General features: G+C 36.9%; 1 protein-coding gene across 1 annotated transcript; it reads left to right on the top strand.

Annotated features, from left to right (window-relative positions):
- The first annotated feature begins 497 nt into the window (after positions 1-497).
- Positions 498-14,317, top strand: LOC135442909 (prostatic acid phosphatase-like). The gene is made up of 10 exons (XM_064703186.1): positions 498-622; positions 1,948-2,043; positions 4,584-4,670; positions 5,284-5,436; positions 7,576-7,674; positions 8,759-8,854; positions 11,225-11,357; positions 12,611-12,693; positions 13,572-13,678; positions 14,161-14,317. Exons 1-10 carry the CDS (start codon positions 509-511, stop codon positions 14,315-14,317), a joined length of 1,125 nt encoding a protein of 374 aa, XP_064559256.1. The 5' UTR covers positions 498-508.
- Positions 14,318-14,949: the final 632 nt, after the last annotated feature.

The raw sequence follows: 14,949 nt of genomic DNA on the forward strand, positions 1-14,949 counted from the left end.
ATTCAGGGGGATAGCTCTAGAAAACAGTGTCACATGCTTTGCCACTAGAGACAGAGTCAATCTACTAAAGAGATTTAAAATTCATTCATATATCTTTATTTCTTTTGCAATGAATTTAGGCTTATTCCTGTTCCTTTGCAACAAAGCCTTCTGTTGCTTATTCTTCCTACAAATCACAGCCAAATCTCAGAAAAGTCCAGAGATACTTTATAAAAGGACATTTGTTAGCACTGCTCCTTCTAGCACAAAATGTTCAGAGAAGACTGGGAGCACTAGTAATGCAGACGGTTTAATAACCCTTTTGCATACAGTAAGATACCCACAGCATTTTCATATTTGGGAAGGCTGACTGACCCATACTAAATCCTAGTTAAATAACAGAAGGCAACCTCTAGCTCTTTACAGTCACTAAGCACGACTGACTCCACCCCTCTTGGCCATATATCTGCAGTGTCACCATGTCCAGCCAGGACCTTGGTGTGCAAAATAGCTGAAAGCTACCCTCAAGATGAGAGCAAGGCAGCTGGTCTGTGGAATTTGGAGTCTGTGTTTCCTGTTCTGTCTTTTCTGCATCTTTCTTCACCAAACAACAGCTAAAAGAAAACTGAAGTTTGTGTCCCTAGTAAGTATGGGCAAATGAAATTTCTTCAAAACCTGTCACTTACTACTCTTCTTGTACTCTAGGGTAGAGAGGAGGGGAAAACTTTTCAAATATTTAAATGTTTCCTCCATATTCAAAATTCATTATTGCATTGTCCAAAAAAAGTTCAGTTTCAAAAAAGATTTTATAACTTTGTCTCATTTGTGCATTCTTAAATTAACTTATAGATATAGGATGCTTATTTTATAGCACTAAAATAAAAATAACACAGGATTCTGTTTTAAAATGTTAAAGAGGATTTCATTACTAAATACCAACTGTGCAAAAACCTTCTTTACCATGGAAGAGTCTCCACTTTTCCAGTGGTTTCAATGGACTAACATAGAAAGAAAATTTCAGTATGTGAAACTCAAGGGTTCAATGACATTCAGCAAGCATTACAGAAACCAGTGCTTTGAAGCTAATGCTGTTTGCAATGGTTATGATTTACCATTTGTTTGCAGGAAGCCTGAATCTTATTCTGAATATCACACACATACAAATCATTAATATTATCTTTTTTCTTGCAGTTTTTGATTTAATTTCTCCCTGCTTGGATTAAGAATATTTTTTCAAATATTAAAATTTTAGAATCATATGGCAAATATCTACAGGAATTATTCTGCAAAACATGTGAAGCAGAGAATTCATCGTATGAATGAAAAAATCCAGTGTAACTTATAAATACATCTTTTATCTGAAGTGAAATTTCAAGACAGGTTCAATGTTTTCAGAGCAACAGTTCAGCATGTATTTACATATTAGATAACACTTCTATCACCTCTTGGTATGAAAAAGGCAACATATGACTTTTTAAGGCTAATTTCTGCCAAGTAACAGAAATTCACAGGAGTCAGCCATAGAACTGTTACTTTGAGTAATAGCCTTGGTTTTTTCCTTTTGAATCCAAATTTAATCATACCAAAATACTAATGTTTAAATATCTCTGCAAAATTGCTTACATGCTTCTGGGTTTTTTTCTGTTTATTTAATATTATGGTCTATACCTTCTAAAATACATGAAACTTCTTTAAAATATAATAGGGTATCCTGTAGCTTTTATAACTTGCAAAAATTTATTTAAGCTAATTTATTCTCAAATGCCAAAAAAGAACTAGTTATGTTTGTCTAAATAAATTAAACAGGAAATGTAGCTATCTAAATTTAAGGCAAGAACCATTTATATACTTAACATCTGTCAGATACAGTACTCACTGTCATGGCATATTCCTTGTGACTACACTAATTAGTAATAATCACTACAAAAAATACCAGTAACAAAAAAGCAATTTCATCTACTTTATCAGGTATTTCGCCACGGTGATCATACTCCACAGGAGTTTTTCCCAACTGATAAGCATAAAGAAATTGCAAGACAACAGGGATATGGCCAACTTACCAAGGTGAGTTTATTTACCTGGGCAAAGAACTGAAATATTGAAAGATGTTGTGTTGATATTTGGGGGTTGAAACTTTGCTTTCACTTGGAGAAAGCCCTTAATAAGTTGCCACTTAAAGACAGCCAAGGAACTTATTAGGAAATTACAGCAACATCACTCACTAATTTTGAATGAAATTGAGTCAGCCTGTTCTGATCCAGTGTCAGCATATGTTGAGCTTTTTGATTGCAGACCAGGATCTTCTGGGAGGAGCCAGGCATTGGTGACCACCTCAGTTCACCTGAGACCATACAGGAAGATTTAAACATCAGTAGCAGAAGGAGATAGAAGTCCTTACAGACACAACCCTCCCTCAATCTCTGCTGAACCGGAGTGCTTCCTTAATTATAAACTGTTAAGATCAGTACAAGCAGAAACTTTTCTTATGCTATGCCCAAGAAACTTGATTTAAACCTCAACTATTTTAGTGAAGGCATTTGTGGAATCAGCTGTTTCCACAAATGTGCCACAAATGTACGGTATCTGTATCTGACAGATGCTGTGCCTCTCTTGACTGCAATTTGTATTAGCTGTGCCCTCTTACAAACGGAGCCACAGGTGAACTGTACTATCAGACTGTAAGGCAATATTTGGACACTGGGTGTTTTTTGCCCTCCCACTGGCAGGACCCACTATGTCTGTGCGCTTGTGCTTCATTCCTTTTCCCCCAAGATATATTATTTGGATTGGAAAAGCTCCCAGTTATTTGCCCAGCACTCAGAACCAGGCAGTCTCCCTGAAGTAGTTGAGAAGGGCCAGAAGTCTGGTTGCCCCAGACAATGGCTACAGTGCATGTGGAGGCAGACTGTGAGGTGTGTCTCTCTGTTAGGGACTCGCACTTTATGTCCACACACCTTATGTCCAGTGCGTCTCTCTCCTAAAAGAACTTGCCAGGTCTCCACCAAAATCAGAATAGAACAAACTGCCTGAGAGATTCCTCTTCCCCACTGTTCTTAGGAGGCAAAACTGGTCTCCAAAATCAGGCCTGCTTCTGCTCATGTCAACTCCCTTGAAGAAACAGGAATAACAGAGCAGCTTCCCAAATCAGCTGTGACTCAATCATTCCATATAAACGCTATGGAAGTTGAGCAATCCATGCCAGCTTGCTCCAAGGCATAGAAGACTTCAAGACCCAGGAGTCAGGACTTAACAAAATCAACATGCATATTAGGCAAGTTGGGGCAGAAGCCTAAACCACACGTATAGCCTAGGAAACTGGATGCACAATTCCAGCAAGAGAAAGAGGTGATCACATGCACTCACAGCAGGTCCTGAGTAACTCCTAGCTGACTTGGCTTTGAGCAGAGGTTAGACTACAGACTTCCTGAGGCCCCTTTCAGCCTGAATTATCCTTTGATCCCACAACTTAGAAAATTGTTTTAGGAAGCAATGAGTACTGTACTTGAGATCCCAGTGTACAGTAATGATTACATGAGCTAAGTGGAAAATATTTAAATTAAGGCCAGAAAATGCCAGGTACAAGTAAAAAGATGGCAATATAGACTATTACAGGGACACTGTGTGTGATTGTGGAGGAGTCAACACCCCAGGGGTGTTTAAGGAAAGAGTGGATGGTACCTGATTCCATGGTCTAGTTGACCGGGTAGCATTAGTTAATAGGTTGGACTCAGTGATCTCAGATGCAATTTTCAACCTAACTGATTTTGTGATTCGGTGATTCATGTGTCACGTGTTGACAAAATTATGTAGGTAGGTTGAAAGATGTTCAGCTAAGAGCTACTAAAATGTTGGGACTGGAAAAATTTTGCTTTGAGGATAGAGAATTGTCATCAGTTTCATTTAACACAAAGATAAAGTGATTTGATTCCATTTTCTGGGTTATTGTTTAACTGTGAATAAGATCTGTGATGCTGAATGTTATTCAAAAGTGTAACAAGATTCAGTGACTGAAAGTTGGGAACATAATCAGGCAAGAATCAAAAATCAAATGCTTCAGATTGTTGATAATAATTAACTATTGCAGAAAAAGGCCCAAAGGCTTGGAGGACTTTTTCTTCAAAACTTCTGTTCTGAAAAACTAGATCTTGCCCAGGCTAAAATTCTAGCCCCCATAAGGAATCTCTGGTGATACTCTATGGGATTCATATCCTGGATGTGTCTCCATGGACAGGTGGCTGCTCTGTCTGCACTCCCAGTTAATCAGCTCTGAGACAGCAATAGAGTAGAAAGTAGACAGATGGTGTTGGAACATCTCTATGCCTGCTTTAAGTCTCACTAGCTCAGATAAACATACACATAGCTTTCCACAGAGCAAAATACAAAACTGCAATTGCAACCACCAGGAGTCATAGCTAGTGTTATCCAACACCATACATGTAGCAACTTCACTATTTTTTCTCACGTCTTCCTTCCTAATTCAATTTGAAAAAGAAAAAATGTCTTTATTAAAACAATATAAAATATTATTGCATTATTTTTTGGTTGTAGGAATGGATGCATAGCACATTTCCTTAGCCTCTCATGCTCTTGTGTTACTTCTACAGCTTGGCATACAACAACAGTATGAGCTTGGCCAGTACATGCGGAGGAGATACTCTCATTTCCTGAGCGTTGTATACAAGCAGTGTGAGGCAAGTACTGGATCTGGGCAGGAAGATGTTTTTCATGGTTGGTAATGGGACTTCCTGGATGCATAAGAGTCTAAACCTGGTGCAATTGGAGAAAATTTAATACCAATTGAAGTCAATGTCATTCCAAAATATCCCTGAAACTGTAGTTCAGCTTTTATCCTGATGGCTAACTGAAAACCACATGAAAGGCTCTTTAGGCAGCACGTCAGGTTCAGCTCCCTCACTGCTGCATGGCAGAGCATCTATGTCAAATTCCTGCAACATTACCCTTCCATATGGAATCCAGATACAACTCAGTTTTCATTTAGGTTCCAGTTTTCAGTGCACATACGATGTCCCAAAGCCTAGAGGGTCAAATAGAGTCAATCTCATGCTGTCCGCCAGGATTTCTAAGATGTTACACTGCTGCAGCTCAGTTGTACAGTGAAATTTTATTCCAGCTGCAGTCTTTCTCCTTCCTCCTTCTTTCTCATAGTCCTTCTTCATGCCACTCCATTTTAATGACAACTTCCCCAGTACCTCTTTTTTTCCTACCAAGAGGACAATAAAGTAATCTAATGAAAGAAATTACCATCCAAAATGTTTCCTTTTCTTTTTTGTTTTCGTCCTTCAGATTTATGTTCAAAGCACTGACTGTGATCACACACTTATGAGTGCTCAGGCAAGTCTTGCTGGACTCTACCCACCAACACAGGATCAGATTTGGAATCCCAAAATCCTTTGGCAGCCAATTCCAGTTCACACAATGCCACTGTCACAGGATAATGTGAGTATAAACTAGGGGCATCTGCTTTCCCTTGATCATTAGTAAAGTACATAGGACATGAGATGAAGGTGCAGCAAAAAGTGCATGGTTAAGGCAATGAAAAGAACATTGTTACAGGCATTTTGCAGAAAGGCTTAATAAGCTTAGTAGAAGTGTTGGCAAGTATTTCCACAGGAATGGACTTGCATATCAGAGACATGATCTTAACAAAAGAGAAAGAAAAATGGGAGTACTGGTATAGAGAAAAAGAGTTCATTTATAAAGTGAGTAAATCACTGTAAAAGTAGATTAATTCTAAATTTAATGCAAACATTACTTTCTTCATGTGACAAGAGAAAACATACTTAATCTCACTAGTGTTTCAGTACTGCTTAGTCCACAGCCAATGGAAAAGACAAAAGAATCTTTCTGGGACTTACATTATGGTGAGAATTGATTACAGGATTGTTTTTCATGCACTTTGCAGGTCAATGCATGTACTCCAATGATTGGTGAGAAAAGCAAAAGGGGAAAGGAAGGAGGACTCAGAGCCTTAAGCACAAGTTCATGGGGCAATATATTTTTCATCTCCCTTCCTCAGCTCCTCACTTAGGAGTTGCAAGGAATCCTGTGGATAGCAGCTCTGTAGCTTGCATATACTTGTCCTAGAGGGCAAAGCTGTGCAGCTGGCTGGAGCTGGAACCTTCTGTGTGCAGAAAATCTATGATAAAAAGTTAAGATCAGGAGTGTGCAGCATAAGTCCCAGTTTGTGAGAGCAAGTTTGCACTTGTGATGCAAGATAAACTGTGTGGGCTTTACAAGTCTGATTAACACAGTCTGTGATGATAAGGGACTCACGTCAGAGAAGTCATGGAGCAATGGTTCTCACCTCAGGGTGATGAGAGCATGAAGATGGAAGGTATGAAGACATCTTCCTCATCACACACACAGCCAGGCACAGTCAGAAGCTGCTTGACACTGTCACAGGTGGGGATATCCCAGCAGAGAGACAAGATTACCTGCCAGTATCAACACAAAAGGCAAACTCAGCAAGCAGGTGCTGCACCTCATTCACATCTAGGGGAGCAAGTAAGTTTATTCAAACAAATAATAAAATCATGAGCACATGCACAATTTTCATACTTTTTTTCAACTATTTTTGTTTTAACTTTATTCGTCCTTACTACATATACAGGCTAAACCTGAGACTACATTTATCCTACAATACAAAACAAGTGCCCATCATTTATTGGTGAAATGATGCCTGCTCATGAACCTACGGCTATAATTCACAAATACCTTCCTATCTTGTGGAATGCATAGATTGTATTTCTAAAAAGATTGAGGAACTGCTGTGAAGCATTCCAAGCTAATTATCCCTTCAAATCTCTCAAGTTCTTTTCAAAGTTCTTTTAATATTGGGACTATATAGATGGAGCTACATTACTGGAAAGACAAAAAAGCACATTAGGGAAAAGCACTAATAATATCAGTGTCAAATTTGAATTTTTGTTTAAAATTTAACACAGAAAACGAAAATAAACTCAATTTAGCTAACATATATAAATACATATAAAGGAAATAACAAGTTTTTAAGTTATTCCAGCCATATGTAACCTTCATATAGCTTAGATTAATGAAAGACAAAACCGAGTTACAGAAAGTTCACAAGTTTCCACAATTTAGCTGAACTAAATGAAGCTCTGTTAAATAGACTCAATACAGCTGAGTATGCACAAAAAATCCTATTGCAGTCCTGCTGCTGCTTTGTAATTTGCTGTAAAAATGTGATGGTGTGTTTAAAGAAAGACTGAACACAATGAATGAAATCATCCCTGGAGAAGCTAAGAACAAAGGAGTTCATGAGGGCTTGTCTTAGTCTTCTGTCAAAGGACAAATTTCATCTGGTGTAAATGAATCCTTTAACTTTGAACTACTGCAGCTATTACTCCTCTGAACATTTAAAGATTATTTTGTGTGTAGTCATCAGTATGACTCCTAGAGTCCTGAAGATGAATATCCTTGAAACTACATTCCCAAATTATTTTTCAGCTTGTCCTAACTAGTGCAGCAAATCAAAACAGCAATCCTGCAAGGGTATATTGAATTGCAGAACAAGATGCACCTTGCTTAACTAGGATTTTGCAATTTTCTTTCCAGTTGCTATACCTACCTTTCTCACACTGCCCAAAATACAAGGAGCTTCTGAGAGAAACCTTTGCAACAAGGGATTTCCAAAGGCAATTCAAGCACTACAAGGTAAAGTATTCCGAGTTCTGGAAATCCAGTTAAAGTGTACCACTTCTTCAACATTATCTAACACACAGGTTTTAAAACAGCAGTTAATATGCTCCCTTCAGATCTGTAATCTTCAGAGTGGGTGTAGACAGCATACCCAAAAAACAATTACAACATTACAGGTCTGGCTGGACTGGGTTATTCCCAACAATTGAAAATGGCAAGTCACAGAAAAGCTAAAATATTGACCTACTTGCAAAAACTTCGTTTCCAGGGGACTAGACAAAACAAAAACTCAGATAAAATCAGTGTCAATGACTCTCAAATTATTCCAATACCTTTACTCCCATGTAAAGCAACTCCTCTGACATCTCTGCCTATATAAGTCTGTGAGTTCAGATTCATTTTCTCAGCTCAATTTCTCAGAATTTCTATAACAGTCTCAGTGTTTTTCTCAAGTACTTATTCACATTCCCCACCCAAAATCTTAATTTAGGTGTTCTCTTATGTTTTGTGCCTGTCTTCGTATGGAATATCCTTTCCTTTCTTTCTCCATCATCAAAACCTTTGCATGACTATATAACCACAGGTTTATTCTGCTGCAACCTTCTACTTCACATGTGTATTCAAAAGGACATGATAAACCTCACCTGTTTTTCTATTATCTCTCACCACTGACCTCAATCATCCATTTGTGGCTCTGCATCTGGGTATTATATGCAAGTAAATCACAATTCACATTTTATCAAATTTACATCATACCTCTCCTTCTCCTGAGTACCAATATCAGAATAATTCTGTTTATCACACTTCCTTTAAGCACTTCTTGGATTTCTGCCAGACTTCTTCATATACTTGTGTTCCTTCTACTTTCTTCTAAACATTTCCACCAAGCATAAACAATCACTATACTTCAAATCTGAACTAAAATCACCAACCTTGTCTAAATGAGTAGGCCAAATTCTCTTACGTCTAGGCAATGGTTCATTGTTAAAGTGCAAAGACTGTCTTCTTTCTAAGAATTCCTATTTACTACTATGACAGTGTGTAGAAATCGTGTAAAAATGTCTTCAGTACTACAAGTTTGGATTTTTTTGTATTCCAGCAATTTCTGAAGTTTTTAGCCAGTCATACAGGATATCCAGTAAAGAAGTTGACTAGTGAGAGGATTTGGAAGCTCTCTGACACTTTAAATTATGAGGTAAATACAATCAAAGAACAATTTATGTTGGAAAAGACCCTTAAGATCTTTGAGTCCAAAAGAAATTCTTATGCTTCCTTCAACCTGGTATTTTTATTTGGTTTATGTTTTTTATTGTAAGTCATGAAAAGATCATAGATCTGTGCTTCAAATTTTTTTTAAACATCAACTATTTGGCAGCTTCTTTCCCAGAAACCCTCACTTAAGGTCAAACTTGTGTGTGAGGCTGCTGTGGGTCATCCACTACTGCAAGAAACACAAACTAGTGGCCTTTCATATTCAAGATCCAGCCAGTGACTGTATATGGAGAATTAGGCAAAAGCTTACCTTTGGATAAAATTGTCTTGTAACTCCCCTAGATCCCACTAGGAGATACACAGGGATAAAAATATGTTGCTGGCAAAGAAACATAACCATCCTTTCACAAAGATTTTATGCAAATTGTAAAAGCAACAGAAGCCATTATTTGTACATGGCCAGTAGCAGACAGAGTATTTTCCGGAATTAAGCAGCCATTGGAATGACACAAATTGCTATTTGTGCAAGTTTGGGAGCTTGTTCTAAGCAAAGGTATGGCAAAAGATTGTGGATTTTATAACAGAAGGGTTATTGTGGTGCCAAACAGGCATGGGTATCTGGGTTCTGCAATCTGGAAATGTCATGGTTTGAAAACACCCTGACTGCCTTTAATTTAGCAAGAAATCCCTCTTCAAAGTCTAGACTTACTTCTGTTGACAGAAAATTGCAGAGACTTGTGTTAAAAAGTTATTTTTGAAGTCAGCTTTTGGTACACTTTCATGCATAGCTATTTATAAACAAATATTAATGATAAATTGGTCATCAGTACTGGGATATTAGTGAGGGAGTTTTAAGGTGGATTTCAGAAGCAACATGTAATATTTTACAGGGTGTGATACGAATGAGTTTACCTTCATTCCTGCAGTTTTTCCAAAAGTCCAACTTTGCTCAAAGCAGACTTGAATAGAATGTTAGCCAGGGCCTTAAGTTAAATGAAATGTTAACATGTTGGGACATCTCACTGTAATTTCAGTGAGGTCACCCTTCCATGTTTGCCAAATGCAGGACCACAACTTTCTATTTCAATAGTTAAATCATACTGAGAATCTGTGTCACCAGAAAAATTTGGAAAACCCACAGGTCCCATCAAGAATCTAGCTAAATACTGGAATAAAAAAAAAAAAAAAAAAAAAAAGTGCTTCTCATTCTAGTGTTATATTTGATGAGTCTTGGTCTTTGATACTACTGACTGAGGACTCTGAGGGTATCAATTAAAGGCATCTGCCATAAACACCTCTCTCATTTTTCAAGCATACAGAGAGAGAGCTTACACAGTTTTTAAATACAATCCATGAAACTACAGTAGCACACTTCTCTCGGTATTTGTTACTTTCAGCTAAATGTTATCTGACTTTCAGGTAACTTGGAGACTGAGGTGTTTACTTGCCTACAGACTGTCTTAAATAGCATGCCACCATCCAATTCTTCCCTCAAGACATAAATCACGCTTATTAAAAGAGCGATGGATAACATTGGGATCTGAGCTGGTTTAACCTAGCACATTCTATTGTTTTCTTGTTTAAACAAACCCTTAAAATAGTTGACATTTTCCTTTGAGCTCGCTTGTTACAAGGACAGTCCTTCAGGTGAGCTCAGTCCAAAGGTTACATTGCTCTAAAGGAAAATTACCAACCTTGTTTAAACAGGAATTCAGGGTACTGCAAACCAGGAGTGTTGTGCATGTCCTCCCTTCTCACAGTTGTGATCACTAATATACCTTGGACTGCATCCCCAAGGAAAGACTAATCCATTCCACTTTAACTTGAGGACTGTGACAGTATCCAATAGACCACAATAGGTACAAATTTAATCTATATCTCATCCTTATATATCTACCCCATACTTCCGTACATCCATACTACAGCTAAACATTGATCTCTGTATTCCTCTTACATCTGAGAGCTACCAGCCCTCAAAATCCTGGTGTTTATATAGGATTTCTTTCAGTAAAAATACAACCCAGCACATGACTGAAAAAGTAATATAGTGATTTTTTTCACCTGACAACATAAAAATGCCAGTTGCTTTTTGCGTAATTTTAGTATTATTAATAAATATTCCTCTTCTTGTGGAAAACTGCCCTTCAAATTTCTTTCAAGCACTATGATGTTATAAATAGGAATGCTACAGCTGTCTAAATGCAAAATACAGTCATCATTTTATTACAATGAGAAAACGTTACTGGAGCGAAACATTCGGAATTTGTTCTGAGAAGTATTGTGTGCCAGAATAAATAACAGTTAGCAGTAGGAATCAGTAAGAAAATCACTATGTTTTCTTTCTTCACTGTAGGATATCAACAATTACACTTTACCTGTTTGGGCTACTCATGGTGTCAGGACAAAGCTGACAAAGTTGTCAGAATTGTTATTGCAGGCGGAATTTGGGTTCCACAAACAAATACAAAAATCCCGTTTGCAGGGAGGTAAGCTGAATTCTTACCCCATTTAAAACCAAAAGTAGGATGGGAAAGAAGAAAGAGTATATGACAAATATTGTTGCTGATTCTATGGTAGAATGGTGAAAGATGCCATTATGGGGATATTGATGGGCAGCACTGAAATATTTTGATTAATGGGGAGGGAGATGGTGAGCATATGAATCATGAATATCCTAATCTAATATTGTAATTGAGGTATCATTTAGATTACACTGTGTAAGAAATTTAATATAACATACAGATTCTTGTTGAATTGAATCAAGCCTAAGCTTAGCATAAGCCATGTGTAACTTACTTAAAAATATATTATTTGTAAGAATGGTGACTCTGTTACCTAACATCTTCATATTCCACTACTGAGAGTCCTAAAATGAGATTACTAACCGCTTTTAAACTTTACTCTGCTCAGAAAACAGTGACTAAAATTTGAAAGTATTTTATACCTTTTTTATCACTCATTCTCCTCCATTCATCCACTGTCATACTTTGAGCCTCCATTTTGTTTTATATGGGCAGTGTGCAGGCAGGATCTGTGAGCTAGGAAGACAAATGAACATATAAGCATGAATTAATTTGTTGCATTTTTCAAAACTCCAACTTGCAAAACTTGGCACAAAATTCAAACCTCTGTCCTTGCTTTATTAACTAACAATTGCTATTAAAAATGTGCCAGAAGCTAAAGAGTAATTCTGTCTAATTTCCTAGTTGGTACAGTTCTACTTTAAGGATTTTAACTTGTCGACATGCCAACCTTATATTAACATACTAGAGCAACCATTGATTTAAATCAAGTAGTTTGTCTTACAATTTTTCAACAGGTAACATTAACAAAATGCAGAAAACCACACAATTTATAAAGCCCCAGAGTCAAGAGGATATGCTCTTTCTTTTTTCTCTGGAAAGCAGGATATCATTCAAGCTACACAGACAACAGGGTAGCATTCATTAGCTGTGCTCTTCTTGCACTGTTCTGCTGGCACAAAGTACTGTGAATGCACTGTTTGAAGCTGTTGAAACTATTAGGGATCCCCAAAACATTTTCCACAGAAGTAAAACAGGCCTACTGTTCATTTGAAAGATACTGTCACTATTAATCAAGGCACTCTGCACAAATTACCAGTTGAGTCAATTGAATAAATCTGGTTCACTTAGTGACAGATTGCTGAAAAGGCAGCAGTCGATACAGATGTTAACACAAGCACCTCTTTCATTGTCACTGCTTCCCCATTTTCTTTCAGGTATTCTTTTAAAAACTATTCTAAAGCATATCTTAGATGCTAAAAAGCCTTCATACCATCAAAAAATGGTTATGTATTCCACGGTGAGTGCTTTCTGTTTCTCTTGTGTTTCCTTTCTGCAGTTATTAAATGCACTGAAAGCCGTGAAATTTTATTTCCTTCATGAAATACAGCTACAAGCATTTTTTTTATTTGGTTAACCTTAAATGTCCTCAGATTTAAAAAAAATTTTAATGAACAGATGCTACTTTGAAACCTGAAGCATTCCACTTTCTACTGAATGTCATGGTTTTTTTCATTGTAATAAGGTTTTGATTAAGTAGAGAACTGGAAAAATCATGCCTCATGTTTTATTAGACCTGGATCACAAAGTTAATTTAAAACAAAATCTCCTTCTTCCTGCATCTTTTTCAAGTGCATATGGGGAAAAAAAGAAAAAAATTAAGTTACAGTTATTTTATCAGACCTTATGAAGGCAGTTACTCAATTGTGATCTTTTATTTTTGTTTAGAATGTACAAATGCTGTCATTGAAGGAGGAAAATTTTGAATTGCTCTCACTAAAAAGCTCCTATTTCTAAACTGCATTGATATAATAACCTATTGGGTATATATCAGCTAAAGAGCTTACTGATCTGATCTCAAATACTGTATACTTAACAGGCAAAACCACTAGTTCTTTTTAAAAGAAGTTTTAACAGTTCCTATTAATTATGTAAGAGCTGCAAGTGACTAAGACTTCTTAAATATTTACATATATGTATACTTTATACATGCAGGACTTCAGTTTATATAGCCATAAAGGGACAATATTTGCTCAACAGTGCAGAGGGCAAGTACTAATGAGGCCCTAATGAGGTTAATGTTGAGTGGACAGATAATGTGTGGGAAGTGTTGTTAAATAATAGGTTCATGCAATCATTTTCAACAGACCTTTAATTAAAGATTTCCTCTGGTCACAGCATGCAGCCACCATTGCTGCCTTACAGATGGCACTCAATGTCTTCAATGGGAAATTGCCTCCTCACAGTGCCTGCCATTTTTTTGAACTTTACCAGGAAAAAAATGGGCAAGTATCTGCAAGCTATGCTGCTAATATGTACTTTTTCTAAAAATGAATTTTCTGATACCCAAAACTAATTAAACTGGATACCTGAGGTTCACTATTCAGGGAAATATTACACATTGATTTTAATTATTGTAATTGAATTCATTTTAGTAGTCAGTAGCAGAATAAGCCTGCAAACCATATCTATATATATCTATATCTATATATGTATATCTTACACCTATGAAAAGTTTTACTCCATCCTTTTTATCTACTTAACTCCTTAGCAAAGACAGCAAACTACATGCAAATTTGTGTTGACCCCCTGTTGCTTAATAAATTCTCTTCACAGTATTAATTATATTAGTAAACCATAAACATATTAGCAACCAGACAAATAAGCTGGCTAAAAGTTTACCCCCAGGTACAATAACTGCAGCATGGAAAGGCTGTGTAGTTTTGCATAGCTAACTTTATTTTGACCCCTCTGTGTTTTGAAACAGGCAATACACCATAGAAATGTACTACAGGAACAATTCTTTGAGGGAGCCTCACCCCCTCACTCTCCCTGGCTGCAAATTTCGCTGTCCCCTGGAGAGATTTACTCATCTGGTCTCTCCCATCCTTGTACCCTACTGGACAAGAGAATGTAGAATGTAGGACATCAAAAGAGGTAAGCTAAGTGCTTTGGCCACATGTACCCAAAAATAAAATCAGGATTACATCTTGAGCCAACAGCTCATTTGAAGTGACAATCATTTTCATAAGGGTCTGCTCTGAAATGAAAAATATGAAGATCCAGGAAAAGAGAATTGTACCCATGGCTGTCATTTCTCCTCCATCAATACATTTCTTATTCCAGACCAACTTTCTGATGAAATAAAATCAAAGCTGATCTGACTTTAGAGTTCTGTTTTTCATGTGAGTTTTTTTTGTTTTGGTTTGGTTTAGTACAGTCAAAAAGACCTTCAGTTACTGAAGAAGTACATGTAAATGCACTTACATCAGTCACCTTTTCTTCTCTAACTGCAGAGTATTTGTCCAAGCTGATTAACAACAGTCAACATTAAGCATTCTCTTGATTTTAGCAGGCACTCAGAGATCAAAACAGATGAATATTAAATAGTACACCAGATTGGTGCTTACCAGAATGTCAAAAGTGTACAAACACACATTGGTATACTAACTCATTTCCTCATAGCTTGTCTATATAACCATATTAGGAGGTTTAAATTTCCATTTTGACCACTTACAATACTTAGTTTTGCAAAATGAGGGAACAGAAAGGCAAA

The sequence above is a fragment of the Zonotrichia leucophrys genome, chromosome 2 (assembly GCF_028769735.1).
Source record: "Zonotrichia leucophrys gambelii isolate GWCS_2022_RI chromosome 2, RI_Zleu_2.0, whole genome shotgun sequence".
In the NCBI taxonomy this organism is placed as follows: Eukaryota; Metazoa; Chordata; class Aves; order Passeriformes; family Passerellidae; genus Zonotrichia; species Zonotrichia leucophrys.

Excerpts from the sequence above, each read along its gene's own strand:
- LOC135442909 (XM_064703186.1), top strand. The coding sequence starts at position 509 with ATGAGAGCAAGGCAGCTGGTCTGTGGAATTTGGAGTCTGTGTTTCCTG. Across the intron at positions 4,671-5,283 it reads TTGTATACAAGCAGTGTGAG|ATTTATGTTCAAAGCACTGA; the intron begins GCAAGTACTGGA and ends TTCGTCCTTCAG. Across the intron at positions 13,679-14,160 it reads CTTTACCAGGAAAAAAATGG|GCAATACACCATAGAAATGT; the intron begins GCAAGTATCTGC and ends GTTTTGAAACAG.